The sequence below is a fragment of the Arachis ipaensis genome, chromosome B02, assembly GCF_000816755.2.
Source record: "Arachis ipaensis cultivar K30076 chromosome B02, Araip1.1, whole genome shotgun sequence".
NCBI lineage: Eukaryota > Viridiplantae > Streptophyta > Magnoliopsida > Fabales > Fabaceae > Arachis > Arachis ipaensis.
This window is the reverse complement of record NC_029786.2, coordinates 518451-533823: the sequence shown is the minus strand read 5'-3', so window position 1 is coordinate 533823 and position 15373 is coordinate 518451. Positions and strand designations below refer to the sequence as shown.

Sequence of the window (15373 nt, the reverse complement as noted above, 5' to 3'; positions counted from 1 at the left end):
TAGAACAAGACATTTAGTTGATGATGAAGAATGGAAGATGAAGATGGCTTGGAAATTTGGTAAATTAGAAGCTGAAATTAGGGTTCTAAAAATGGGGAGAATTTTGATGTTTGTGTTCATGCTGCTGATTGTAATTGGTGTTCTTGTATTAAAGTTGGATAGACAGCAGGATCAACTGTATCTAGCAAAAAACAAATGACACGCATGTTATATGTATTCCTTGTTCATGTACTTGTTCCTATCCTTTTGTTTGAAAGAAATGAAAATTAAAGTGTTTTATTATATGCATACTTTTGTTCCTGGACTTCTTTTCAATGAAATAGAAATGGACAGGATTTGAACTACTCTTAAGTCTGTAATAGAGGATAAGATATAAACAAAAGGCTGAGAAAACTCAATTCAATAAAGTCATAATTCATAATTCATATTGGTAATGTTTGATTCAAAAAAGACATTATAGAGCCAAAACACCAAGTATATCAAAGTTGTTGACATATTGACTTCATAAAATTCAAATACTAAAATCTCCAACACTGGGACAATGTTTTAGGCATTGTAAACAACATCAGCAAAATAGATACAAAAAACAGCCTGCTTTTCCTAAACATAATCATCCTAATCTTCATTTTTTGTGTTTGGGTGCCTTGAATCCAGGGTTGGGCACAAACTTCATGAAATTTGTAAGCCTTGTAGTAGTTTCCTGTGTTGCACCTTGCATAGGGCCACTTGTTCAAATACTCCCAGGCTTCCTTATTAACCCTTTCAATCTTTTTTATGATATCAAGGAAGCCATCTTGGCTAGTACACCTTGCACAATCCCAAAGTAGCCCTCTAAGCTGGAGATCCTTGCATTGCTTATTGAAGTTCTTCCACATATGCCAAACACATAATCTGTGATGGACATCTGGAAAAACCTCCTTAACTGCATTTATAAGGCCCTGTTTCAGATACCAAAGAAGGGGTCAGATAGTTGTTTCCGGGTAGCAAAACTGTCCCTACAGTTATATAAGTGACATCAAAATAGTCCCTAGACTTGTTCAAGTGACATCAAACTAGTCCCTAGACTTATGTAAGTGACATCAAACTAGTCCCTACACAGCACTGTTACAGAACATTATGCAGAACAGGATAAATGAGTAACAATAGATTGACAAAACATTATGTAGCATATAATCAGTCCAGGATTAATTCTGTATATATAGACAGCAGCCCAGTGTATTAACATCATATAATCAGTCCAGGATTAATTCAGTATATATAATCAGCAATATGTGTCTTAAATCAAACTGGCAAATAAATCACAAGGACAGGCACCAAACTTCACTCTCCGTGTAGTTCCCCACAAAACCCAAGACCAAGACCCTTTTTTTTCTTTTGCAACTGAGGGAAATATATATATACAACTACAACTTACTACCAACAAAAAAAGGCACACAGAAATAAAGAAAATCTACCAAATTTGGAGCTAAAGTAATCACTAACTAGAGAGGTTAAAAAACAATAAAATAATATACAAGATGAAACAAGAAAAACCATCTAGAAATAGTAATGGTAAATAGTAGTTAATGAAAGCTCATTAAATGGCATCTGTTATCTTCTTCATATCATAGCATTGATTCAGTCCTAACCTTCTTCTACCATTTTCATCATCACTCTCACTCTCTCCTTTTCATTACTTGACAGTTGACAACAAAAGCACCACTCCCTTGCTTTTCTACTTCTCCTTCTCCCTCTAATATTTCACTGTGCTATATTATCACTATATTCAAATTAACAATATAAGTTAAGTCTTCCATTATTTTGTAGTTTTCTTTTTCAAAATTTTTATTAGAAAATGTTATTGTGGACCGGGGTATTGAATAGAGTGCCTAACTTTGTTAATTGTTAACTGTTATAATATTTCACCTTTATTTTGATCATGTTGCTAATGATTTGTGTCATGTGAACATAAGAAAGTGTGAAATCAAGAACATTATTTTGGTGTAACTAAGGATAGCAGTTCTCTAGACACTAACTTCAATCTTGGTGGATCAAACCATTCAAATTTACATACCCTTTTTCACAACTAATCTACTAGTCCAGACCAAATTCATCAAACAATTTGACTATTCCAATAGCTAAGTTAACTTCGTTAGCAATTGCAAAACTTACTTTATATTACTCTAACTTATATATGCAAGAATCCTTTATGATCACACACTCAGTTTAACTAAACAACGTTACATATTACATTCAGTTTAACTAAACCAACCCAATACAAAGAAAGGCAATTAGGTAAATCAGTCAAATTCAGAATCCATTATCAGAGTTACAAAAAATTTCAACTCCCAAAAGATCTTTACTTCTACTGTGATCATGCAAATTCTGTTTAACAAATTCATTGATTAGAGTCATTGTCCTGAAATACATTAACAGTTTGGAAACTCCTCCACTAAGAGCAGTAAATCCTAACACATAAAGAACATGTTTTCATATCATCAAAACACAAGAAACACTCCTACTCTACAATTTTCTTGGCCAAACCACTACGAAAGCCAGTAGTGATCAAACCCTAGCACAGAGAACAGAACAGAGGCGTTCATACCCACCAATTACAATCGAAAAAAACGGCCTGAACTTTTGTGAATATTAGATTAACAACAATATCAAAAAACAGAGGAACCACATTTTTTTTCATTTTTGGCTTACCTCTTTCAGAGAAACCAAGCTTCCCATGATTATTTTTTTCATTTTTGGCAAACGAGCTTCTCTGTTTCTGTTCATTCTCCTCATGATGCTTCCAAACGATCGTGAATTGTTCGAGCTCCCAGCTGCATTACTCGTGCTAGCCATAACCTTCGTGCCTCAGAGAGGGAGAACAGAAGAATACAACACCGACGAGGAGACATCAGAGTGAACAATGTGGCCTTCAAAAAAGGGGATTATGGTTTTAACTTCACCTGAGGGACCAAATTGAGTTGGAAGAGTTTACTCTGCCACATCAGCTAGCCGTTGTGAGTCCCATGTGTCACCAACGCTGCCAGCTAAGCTTTCCGGTTGCGCCACGTGTGCTGAAATTGCCGGAAGGACCACTTTGAGTCCCGGAGTGCAAGTTCGGGGATGACTCTGAGGAACTTTTAAGTTCAGGGACTACTATGAGGCTCGAGTGCAACTTCAGGGACTACATTGAGGCTTATCTCACCTTTATGATCTTCCTTGATGTCTTACCTGCATGCTGTAGCTACCATGCACTCAGGACATTGTTTATTTCCTTTGGCATTTGTTTTTACTTAGAATTCCTTCCTTCCGGTTTTAGCTATCTATATTTAACATTCTTCCTCTTTCCTTCTTCCTTAGGATGGGTACGAAGAAAGAAAAGGAGAAGGCTATTGACAAGACACCGGCACGGCAAGGCACTAAAAGAACCTTGGCTAAGGTACAACCTTCTACAAGCATCAAGCTGCCCACCAAGCGGATAAAGAGAATCATCAAAGTGGATGTGGCAGAAAAAGGCGTTTCCTGCTAGAGACTCTGCACGGTTCACTAACCATTACTGTGAGTAGATGTTTCCTATCCTGGCTGAGCGAAACTACAACAATGAACACCTACTCATTCTTCTAACACACCTCGTTGATTTTGTGGAGCCCCGCATCGAGAGAAGACAGTGGAGATTCTTGAGGAGGCAGCCGCGGGTGGCCAATCTATCATGGGTAGTTGAATTCTACTCCCACTTTCACTTGCCAACACTGCAGTCTGTCTATGTTTGTTAAAAGTAAGTCCCTGTCTCTGAGGGAGCCATTCAGAGAGTATTGGATCTTTCACCTGACCCAGAGGGGTTGGACGCCTATCAAGAGGCCTCTCTCAAGCGCCAGACATACCAGTTTGACTGGGATAGCGTCTTGGGAGTTATAGCACAACCTGGCAGCACTTGGATCTATGGACAGCATCGGACTCGACCTAAGAGCATCTCTGCTCCCGCACTTACCTTGGAAGCTCGCATGTGGGCACAGATTATGTCCCACTATGTATTTCTGAGCACTCACGAGTCCACCTTCACTGCAGACATGGTTGTTCTTATCTGGTGCATCCTTACGGAGCAGCCTCTCAATTTACCAAGGCACATCCGGCAGGCCATGAGACACGTACAGATTGCGGGTAACTTACCCTTTCCCGCATTGGTTTCGGATTTTGTCTCTGCAGCAGGAGTCTCTTATAGGGCTGGGGACACCAAAGCCATGATCCCAGTGGCTGATCAGTATGTCCCGAATGGGAAGTACATCAGACCCCCAGTACCCTTTGCTAGCCGACATCCCGGCCCGTCTGTAGACACTCATCCCACTTCCACCCCGCCATCACCCACACCTCTTCCACCATTCACTACTCAGATGTTCCTTCAGATCCTTCAGAGGTTATACCGGCAAGACTGGCAGATGGAACGACTGGAGCACCGCAACAAGCGCCGGTACACCTATCTAAAGGAGTTCATTGTTAGTACTCACCCACCTCCAGAAGAGAAGGATACCCCAGACTCTACTTCACCTACCAACACTGGGAGCCATGATGAGCCCGACAGTGGAGGTGATGCTACTAGCCCCACCTTGCTCCTTACTAATGGCACGGAGGACTGTGCCACACTTTAAGTGTGGAGAGGTCAGTACCTGACTTCCAGAGATAATTTCTCTCTCTTAACACCAATATGTCATTTTTCTTTTATTAGATAGGATAGACTGCATGATAATAATTGCTTGCATGTATATTCTGCTTGGCTGAAATAATGAGTTTCTCCTCAAGACCTTATTTTAGAGTATTTCACTAATTCAAACTGAAAATTTGTGTTAAAATTTTTTTAAGATTGTAATTTGGAATATGGGTTATAGCTAGGAACACACAACCTGTGAGATTTTGAGCTTAAATTATATGGTTACATTATTTAACCATGATTTTTTATTCTTGTGTGTTTTCTTCTCTATGATTGCAATCTATGGTTTGTTCCATTTTATATGTCCATTGTTTAGTGTATATTCATGCATACATATGATTGAGGCCATCATTTGTTATTAGCTCACTTATCCCAAATAGCTACCATTTCATCTACCTTTGTTTGCCACTTTTGAGCATTTTTTACCCCCATTTGTTCTTTATTTTACCACATCACTAGCCTTAAGCAGAAAAATAATTAATTACCCTAATTAAATCTTTGGTTATCTTAAGATAGAGATTGTGTGTCAATTCAGTGTGGAAAAATGTGGGAACTTTGGTTGATGAGAATGAGTATTATTTTTATTGACAAATGAATTAAGAAATTAGGTGCTACTCATGTAAAATCATGAAAAGCCATATGCATTAATTTACTATGCTTTCATATTTTCTATTTAAAAAAATTAATAAATAAATAGATAAATAGGGGACAAAAATTACCCCAATGTTAAGTGTTGCAATAAAAGGATCAATGCATATGTGATGAAATTAAAGAAAGTTTGATACATGAGTATGAGAAAAATACAAAAGTGAGATTTTGAGTAGTTAGGCATGAAATTAGAATTATATAGAGTGTGTATATGTGTTAGGTGAGAACTTAGGATTGTCAAGGATTCAATTCAAGGCTCACTTGGCCATACATATATCTTCCCCCTTACCTTAGCCCCATTACAACCTTGAAAAGACCTCATAATGTTTGCATTTGTACACTAGATATTTGTTGATTTGTTAGATGAAGAGCAAAGTTTTAGAAAGCATGACTAGAGGAGACTAGAGTGGATTAACCCTAAACACCTGAGTGATTAGAGTGCATATACTTTTCCAGTGAGGGTTCAATGCTTGATTCTATGTTCCTGGCTTTCATGAGCTATCTTCTTACAAGTTTACTTGCCTATTATTGTGTTATTTGAATTAGTGGAATCTGATTTATGTTTATCTTAGAGAACTTGTTTACTTTTAACCAAGTAGGTAGAAAACATCTTAGCATATAGTTACATTCATTAACATAGGTTGCATTACATGAGTCTTACTTTCCCGCATTCATTCTTCTGATCTCCTTGAGCTTAGCATGAGGACATGCTAATGTTTAAGTGAGGGGAGATTGATAAACCACTATTTTATGGTTTATCTTGTGCTAAATTGAGTAGTCTTTATCAATTCTTTGCATACTTATTCATACAATTTGCATGGTTTTACAAATCCTTCCTAATTTTTTTCCATGGTTGAAAACTTGCTTCCTAAGCCCTTAAATTATGTATTTTTAATTCCCGTTTATACCATTCAATGCCTTAATCCGTGTGTTAAGTATTTTCAGGCTTTATAGGGCAGGAATGTCTTAGAGGATGGAAAGGAAGCTTGCAAAAATGGAAGGAACACAAGAAACTAAGGACCTGACCAGCGAGAATCGAGGCGCACGCGTACCTGACGCGTACGCGCAACTTGGCACATCCCATAACGACGCGGACGCGCACTTGACGCATACGCGTGCCACGCGCATAAGACCATCGACGCATACGCGTACTTGACGCGTACACGTGACATGCGCCACGTGCAGAATTTGCAGAAAATGCTGGGAGTGATTTTGGGCTGAGTTTGGCCCAGTTTTTGGCCCAGAAATACAGACTAGAGCCAGGGAACAATAGAGACTCAGGGCACGTTCACAGATTCACATTCTCATTCATTAGTTTTAGTTTTAGTTTTTGAATCTTGGAAAAATATTACTACTTCCTCTGGGGTTCTTCATATTCAGATATTTCTAGTTTTATGCTTTTGAGTTGGATATTGAGAAGAGTTACTACCTCCGTTGAAGTTTTTATCATTCTAGTTTGTTTCCTATTCCCTTACTCTTTTATTTCCCATTTACCTTGTTCAGAGTTACATATGGATATCTTTAATTTTGGAATTTATTAATGCAAAAGTATTTTCTATTTAATTTCTTTATTTGCCTGATTATCTCAATTCCAATCTAATTATCATGTCTTATTTCTACTCCCTTTACATGAATGTGAAAATGGCATCCATGTCAATGGAGTAGACTACCAACTTGACTTTGGAGTTGATTAATAGGAGACCCTTGAGTTGGAAGACTCAAGGATTAATAGGTAATTGGAAGTTGTTGGCTGGCTCTCTAGTCACTAATGCTAATCCTTCCCAAGGGAGAGGATTAGGACTTGTGAATTGGAGTTAGCTTAACTACTTGACTTTTCTTTATTCGGTAAGGGTTAACTAAGTAGAAACAACAACCTATTACTATTAATCTCGGAAAATCCAACAAGGATAGAACTTCCGATTAATCTTCTCCTAGCCAAGGCTTTTATTTCAATTACATAAAATCTATTGTTAATTTTCATTGCTTTGATTTATAATCAATTACTTTCCATTCCTCAACTCTAAAAATTTTCGGAAAACCCCTGATCAATAATTTGCACTCTCTTAGCAACTCGTTGGGAGACGACCTGGAAATTTTACTCCCAGTATTTTATTCTTAAATTGTGACAACTCTTTTTAAATTAATATGCGAAATTTTCATCGGTTAAGAATTGTACTCACAACGTTGATTTTCATTATAAATTCTTAATCGGTAATTTTTCGCACGTCAAGGGGGTTAAGAGAATATTTCATGTCTCTAATGCCCAGAGAACAAGTGCATGCCTCAGTAAATTCTTTCCCAATTGCGTTAACAATAATAATTTTTTTAAACACTCTTATACAGTATATCTCATAACTTTTCTTCGTGTAGGTTGTCAGTATACATAGCATGATTCTCAACCAAATCAAAGTTCGGCGGTATCAGGAACAAATATACATTGTGCCGCTGGATATTGTGTAAGCTAAATTTCTTATTCACTACTGATTCCTGTTCGATTCAGTCAGAATGCTAATATTGGTTCACCTGATTCTTATGTGTTCTATTGAGTTCTTTTGCATGAAGAAAACCTTTTTCTTGGTGGGCATATGAATTGTGTTCGGTTTGGTGGAAATGTAATTTAGCTGATGTTCATTTTGCAGAATTTTATGTTGGGAACACATGGCGTGGAGTACACTGATAAGAAGACAAACAAGGCCTACAGGTTTGATATTGAGCAGTATGCCCACCACCACCAGTTTCTTGACAAAAGGAAACTTGCATCGCATCCATTTGTAAGTTGTAATTTTTAAAAATTCTTTGATAATTCTCTTGTTTGCTATTGTTTCGACTGAAATATTCTATAATTTTCCGAAACTTCAGCTATTTATCCCAATTTGTAATGGAGCGCATTGGTGGTTGTGGATTGCTGATATCAACAAAAAGAAATTCTATGTCCTTGACCCTATCAATAAGCCAAAAAAAGATATACCTGAATCAAGAGTGAAACTGAACAAATTTGTGGTAAGTTATTTTGTTGTAAATTATTCAAATTATTCTATACATGAAAGGAGTTTGGTTCACTGTTGTTGGTTCTCTTTATTTATTTTTTTTGTCTCTTTCAGGGTTTAATAATTTCCCAGATGAGGGTGTACGCTGGGGCGAAACCCTTAATGGAGGATGGACTGGGAGAGGAAGTAGAGTATATCCAATTGAATGGTCAACGTACAGAGTAAGAATCTTTCTCTTCTATAGTGCTATTTTTAATGTGTTTTATTTTGTATACTATTGATCGTATTATACTCAATTCTTGCTTAACTATGATTGTGGAATATACGTGATAAAATGGCTTGAAACAATTGATCCACGAAAAATCAAAAGTGGGAAGAGATATAAATATAAAGCTTGGACACAAGTAAGTACTTTCTAATTAATAAACTTCTTTCTTTTCTTATTTCATTCAGTTCAGTTGATATTGTAACTAGGGCTTTGAAGTTGGTTGTTACTCTGTTCAATAGTTCTTTTCCATGCAGAAATACTATTCTTATTGATTGAAATTTGATCACCATTTATTCACCACATAAACAATGTTCAGTTCGGTGGCCTTTATAATTTTGATTCACCAAGTGAATGTTTTTCGATTCGGTGGCCTCCTTTTAATTTGTTCAGGGTTTAGGGTTACTGTGATTGCATTTTTACAGTATAACTAGGGCTTTGAATGAAATTTGTTGTTATTTAATGTGATTTTGATTTACTTAATATTTAATGTGTTCAGGGTTTAGGGTTATTGTGATTGCATTTTTACAGTATAATTAGGGTTTTGAATGATATTGTTCTTATTTCATTTGGGTTCATTTCTTATGTAACTAATTCTTTTCAATTGAAATATAGGATGAGATTGATGGCTTTAGATACCAATATGGTCCAAATCTTCTGTTGCATGAAATGAACAAAATCAGAGACCAAGTGATTTGGGAATCTGAAGCAATAAGACTCTCCAAGCCATCTGTTATCCTCTCCAGCCCTTATTGTAAATTCACATATGGGGATTTAGATAGCAAATAGCACATACTGGTTGTAATTAACAATATTTTGTTTAACTTGTTAAAAAAAGCAAACAATGCTTCTTTCAAATGTATATATGTCAATGTTAATGTATATATCTATTCTTAATATCAATGTATATATGTATCAAATGTTAATATTTATATTTGATTCAAGATGGATTACTCATCTGAGATGTTAATTTATATATTTGTTGGAACTGTTTGGCTGCTGTTTTATTCCAGGTTCTCAGTGATTGCAGTCAGTGTATTTACCAACACATTACGAACACCAAAAGAACACGGTGAACCGAAAGTCGCAAACACACTGTACAGAAATTCGGAGAGCTAAACCCTGAACTCTAAACCCTGAACCTTGAACCATAAACCCTAAACAATGAACCCTGAACCCATAAACCCTGGACCTCTGAACCCTAAGCTCTAAACCCTAAACTCTAAGTTCTAAACACTAAACCCTAAACCCTAAACCCTAAACCCAAACTTTGAACCCTAAATCCTGAACCTTGAACCATGAACACTGAACCCTGAACCCTAAACCCATAAACTCTAAACACTTAAAACCCAAAACCCTAAGCCCTGAATCCCTAACCCCTAAACCCCAAATCCTAAACCCTAAACTCTAAACCCTAAACCTTAAACCCTGAACCCTGAACCCTTAACCCTAAACCCTAAACCCTAAACCCTAACCCCTAAAACCTTATAACCTTAAAACCTAAACCCCAAAAATCTTAAAACCCTAAATCCAAAACACTAAACCCTAAATCCTAAACTCTCCATAAACCCTGAACCCTAAACCCCTAAACCCTAAACTCTAAACTCTAAACCCTGAACCTTGAACACTGAAATTAATACACTAGACGAATCAAAAAACTGCATATATCAATATAGAATTTCACAAAAAAAGTGACTATTCATTAAAGACTAACAAAAATAAAAAATTAACCCTGCTATAACCATGGTGAACCGAAATTTGCTCATGGGTGAACAAAAATTTACATTAATAAAATTAAAACTTGTACAATCCTCTCTTGGATAATTCATATCTGGTGCATTATAAAGAGTGGAGCTTGACTGAATTGATGATCCGAAGTCTAAAAGGTTCAACTACAAAAGACATAATTAATTGTATATTAGCAAAATTAACTATTGAATTTTCAACTAATCAAAAGCAAGTCAATTTTACCTCACTTGGAGCTGTCTTTTTCTTTTTCTTCATGGCATTTGAGATATTTTTTTCCAGGTTTGATCCAAGTTTGTTCTTGGGCCGACCTCTTGTTTTGACACGTGGTGGGCTTTGAAGGTCATTCACATTGCTTAATGTCGCTTCTTCGTAGGTTAACAAACTTTTTCCTTTGCTTCTCTCTTGATATTCTTCCATCTTCGCCATGACCTTGTCAAATGCTCGGTGCAAAATTTCAGTCAACTATTCAGACTCAGATGCAAAATCGCATATATTGTATGACCGAAACACCAATTTGTCAAATCTCTTACTTCTCGGCTCCAGTAGAAGTTCATCTTGGCTGCTCTTAATGTGTGTATGCCTCTTCTTTATGTTCTTGCTCCAACGTTCCAATATGTATTTCGGTGCCACGTTATCCACTCGCTCAAAGCTTAGGACGCTTAGGGAATGGCGGCACAATATGCCCCTAGACTCAAACAGCAAGCAATGGCACTTTACATCTCGTGATACTGCATCGTAGGTGACGATAAACTTGTTGAATATGGAGTTGGAAACCTACTCTATGACTTCATATGTTGTGAAACCTAACATGGAATGCATTGATCTTGTGATACAGTTTACTTTACCTCTGAATTGAGCTTGAACTTCCCTTAACTTCTCATAGGTATATAGATGCTGAAACTGTGCCTCTATTGCTGATTTTGTTGTGCACGGTATCATGGTGTGAAAATCTGCAGTATCGAATTCTCTCTCTGCTTGCTAGGCAATTGTCGTATTGCTTCACGAATTGTCTCAAGGAGCTATTCCGTGTGATGAACTTGTTGAAAAATGAATGCATGCTCTACCTCCTTTGTGTGCTTCTCATCCCGGCTCAGAAGTGGTGATCCAAGTAAACTGAAATCCATATATACTGATCCTCGTACAGCTTTGCAAAACAAACCAAACTGATAAGGTGTGGTGAACCAAAAACAGTGCATGATTTGGGAAAAAAGATATGAGCATGAAAATAATTCGAATTGAAATATCAATTACCTGGAAGCCACTTGTTGCCTCCGAGGCCGTACGAGTTCCAAACAACATGGCTCATCTCTTGTTCAATTTCATTGTGTACCTTGTAGCCGTTTAGTTTGCTTAGGATCTTTTTCATAATGTGCCAGATGCACCAGCAGTGAATTGTTGTTGGCATGCACAGCTCAATTGCCCTTTGAATTGATGCACATTGATCGGTAAGAATACCTTTTGGTGCCTTCCCTCCCATGCAATGTAGCCAACACTCAAATAGTCATTTGAATGATTGGATGTTCTCATTTTTCATCAGCGCGCATCCTAGAAGTGTCGACTGGCCGTGGTGATTCACGCCCACAAAAGAACCTAAAAACAAAATTATACCTGCATAAATAACAAGCACACCGTGGTGAACCGAAATATATACATGCACTGAACATCAAAATATATTTGAGTGAACCGAATACCTGTTTGTGTTATACATGGTGTCAAATGAAACCACGTCTCCGAAATACTCAAATGTAGCCCTGCTTCTTGCATCGGCCCAGAATGCATGTTTAATGCAGTGATCGCCTTCAAGGTTGAAAAATTTAGTTCTTCTCTTTCATTCTTACTAGGTACTTCCCAAATTCTTTGGCATCATCTTCTTCGAAAATATTCCGTACTTCCCTTGTGATGTAATTCCTGACGTCTTTTTCAATAAAACCTGCTAGTTCACGGTGACTGCCAGCTGCTGCCACAAATGATTGGTAAGTTTTGCTCGATCTGATTCTGGCTTCCTCGTAGGTTTCGATGGTGCGACGCACAAACATGCTAAGCTCCTTGTGTTGTTTGAGCATCTCAGCCTGGTCTGGACAACAAGGATGTGAGTGATTCAAAACAACTTTGAAAATTGTCCAAAGACTAACATCCTTCATTATGTGTACGTAAATTCTGGTCGGACAATTTAACCCAGCTGAAGGGTTTGTCTTCAAAGTTGGATATATCTTTGATTTCCACCTCCCCTCTCTGATGCATACAATTAGTTGATTCTTAATCTTGTCTCCATCCCGAGTCGTGTTCCTTATTTTCGTAGAAAAACCGGCAAGTTTGGAATAATTTTTGTAGAACTTTCCAGCTTCTTCTAGTGTCTTGAAAATCATTCCCACATTTGGGACAAATTTTTCATCCACAACACAGCTGGTCTATACGGTGAACCGAAATCTTAATTATGGTGAACCAAAATCTTAATTACGGTGAAACAATTATATAGTGCTTAGAGAACAAAACACAATATATTTGTCTATTTTTTTAGACTCCTTTCTGCATACCGAACCGAACACATGCACATGGTGAAACAACTCTATATTACTTACCGAACCAAACAGTTACTCACACTTACTCACAGTTACATATTATCAATTCAATTCAATTCAATTCAGATATAGATCACATCAGTCCATTCAATTCACTTCAAATAAAATTAGCAATTGCATTCCATTGAATTCGATTCAAAATTCTATAATCCAAACCTCATCAAATTATTGATGCGTTTTAGAAGAATTATCCAAATCGCACTCATTCAACTAATTTGAAGATGATTCATTCATTGTTTTAATTCAGAAGTGCAGATCGAAGAAGAAAACGAAGAAGAAGAAGAACGACGAAGCTAATTACGTTGAAGTCAATCCAGATCTATAATGCAGAGAAGAAAAACGCGAATAGAGGAGAACAACGAATTTAATTAGATTGAAGAAGAAGAAGAAGGTACTTGGATTACGTTATATGGAAAGGTTTACGTTGAGAAAGGTTGATCACGCAAAAGAAGGATTACGTTATATACGTTATATGAGGCGCGTATAAAACAAACAAGTGTGTGGGTGGAGGAAAACACGTGTAGTGAAAGGTACTTGAATAACATCCATATAATTTTTACATAGATACAGAACTTTTCCGATTTTTCACCTTAAAATCCCTCATGCACAAACCAAGTCCTTAATAAGTTTATTTAAAGTTTAAACAACAAAGTTTTTTTTTAATGAATTTTACATTTCCGTACCTTAAAAAGTAAAAATTAGGACGGTCTCTATCCACAAACTACATGTTAGTTGATAGTTTACGATTTTGGTCTAAAATAAGGGGTATTTTTGGAATAAAATTAAAATTTTTTTAAAAAAGGACAATTTTAATATAAAAAAACACGTTAAGGACGATTTTAAATCCAAAATTACAAGAGGGACGAGTTCAATTCTGACCCTTAACGTTAGGGACCAAAATCGTATTTATCCCTAAATAATGACTATAATTAATATTAAAATAACTAGAATAATATTTCTATAATTTTAAGGATGTTAAATTTTACATTGTAAGTTTATCAAATAAAGATATGTTATGTATTGTTTGTAGTGGGTTTAGTGACGAAGAATTTGAATAGTATGTATAATGTTATCATCGTACATGTACCCAAAAGAAAAAAAATCTTTTAAAGTAATGAAACCAAATACAAATGAATTCATCTACCTTTTTAAAAAAAATTGTAAATTAATTCTTTAGAAAGTTTTATCAAAGTTTAAACCAAACATACCTAATTGATTTCTATTTTTATATTCAGTATTTTATATATTTTGGATTTTTTGAAGAATAAACAAAAATAGTTAAAACATGAATTTTTTTTGTTTTCAAAATATATCAATTCTCTCTTTAAAAAATCATGAAAAAAAAATATTGAAAACTTATATATAAACAAAAATAAAATAGAAACAATCAACAAGATGTATCCCTTTTTGGGCCTAAAATAAAGGTGAATTTATCTATTTTTGGTCAAGCCCAAAATCTTTGCTCAGTTATTGGGCCTTAGGCCCAAAACAATGAAAACCAAACCTAATCGGGTTTCGGTAATATACGACGTCGTTTTAGCGAACACCGTTCGCTTTGTATCATCCTCTATTCACCATTTTCACTTTGACACACAGAAAACAAACAACACCAACTGCACAAACAAAACTACTCGAAAGTGAAAATTTTTCCGTCACAGAAAAATCTTCCACCTTCCATTTCCTCTTTTATCTGCATCAAATTTCGGTTTTTTTGTTACTACTCTGAAACATCTCCATCTTTGGGTTTTAACAGGTACGCGTTTCGTTTAAATGGATAAACCCCCATCGATTTGATTGTTACACTTGAATGGTTCATTTGTTTTGTGTTTGTTTGAGTTGATGAATTGTAGGCTCTATTCAAAATCTCGTTTTTATTTCTCCATGTATGCTAATTAATTTTTGTGCTACCATGCTTTATTATTATCTATTGTTTTTTGTTTTGTTGTTTAGCTAGTTGGAAATCTGTGTGGTAGATACGAGGCCATAGAAATGATAAAGTTCTCAACTGGTTTTGGCTTCAGAAATAAACTGTGGCAATATGTGTATGAGTGATTTTAGTAGTTTTCATATTTTTTTTTTTCTTTTTATTAGTTTTTGTCATTAGGGTGTGATTTTAATCAGATAATGCCTTGTATGAATTGAATCTTGTTTGTTATTTGAGTATGAGTAAAATATGGTTAAGGAGAAGGTGGAAAAGAAAAAAACATGTGCTTTTAATCTACTATTGTTAGAATTCTTAAGGAAAGTAATAGCCAATTGTTAAAGTAAATTTAGGGCTAGTTTGCTAGTGAGATTTGGGGAAGTGGAAACTTTAATTAGGAGGTTGCTTTTGCAAATTTTGTGGAATTGCGCAACATAACTTATTCAGCCTTGGGCCCTCGGAAGTGCCTTGATAGTACATTAGCAAATGATGTTCAAGGCGTTTCAATTGATATTTATTTTTTACTTTTTCCCACAGGAATGGAAG

The 15373-nt window shown here is 36.0% G+C and overlaps 2 protein-coding genes across 3 annotated transcripts in view; both read left to right on the top strand.

Annotated features, from left to right (window-relative positions):
- Positions 7715-9394, top strand: LOC110268278. Its single transcript, XM_021114210.1, has 6 exons — positions 7715-7782; positions 7827-7860; positions 7966-8097; positions 8186-8326; positions 8428-8534; positions 9194-9394. The coding sequence occupies exons 1-6, from the start codon at positions 7715-7717 to the stop codon at positions 9249-9251; spliced, it is 540 nt and encodes a 179-aa protein (XP_020969869.1). The 3' UTR covers positions 9252-9394.
- LOC107621449 (SKP1-like protein 21) overlaps positions 14475-15373 on the top strand; it is a 5406-nt gene continuing 4507 nt past the window's right edge. For both annotated transcript variants that reach the window (XM_021114585.1, XM_016323474.2), the window contains exon 1: positions 14475-14659. The gene's annotated coding sequence lies outside the window, so the exon portion shown is untranslated. The remainder of the gene's footprint in view (positions 14660-15373) is intronic.

Bases quoted from the DNA above. Each gene is read 5' to 3' on its own strand.
- LOC110268278 (XM_021114210.1), top strand. From the start codon at position 7,715: ATGATTCTCAACCAAATCAAAGTTCGGCGGTATCAGGAACAAATATAC. The intron at 8,327-8,427 runs GTAAGTTATTTT...TGTCTCTTTCAG, and splicing joins TGAAACTGAACAAATTTGTG to GGTTTAATAATTTCCCAGAT. The intron at 8,535-9,193 runs GTAAGAATCTTT...ATTGAAATATAG, and splicing joins TTGAATGGTCAACGTACAGA to GATGAGATTGATGGCTTTAG.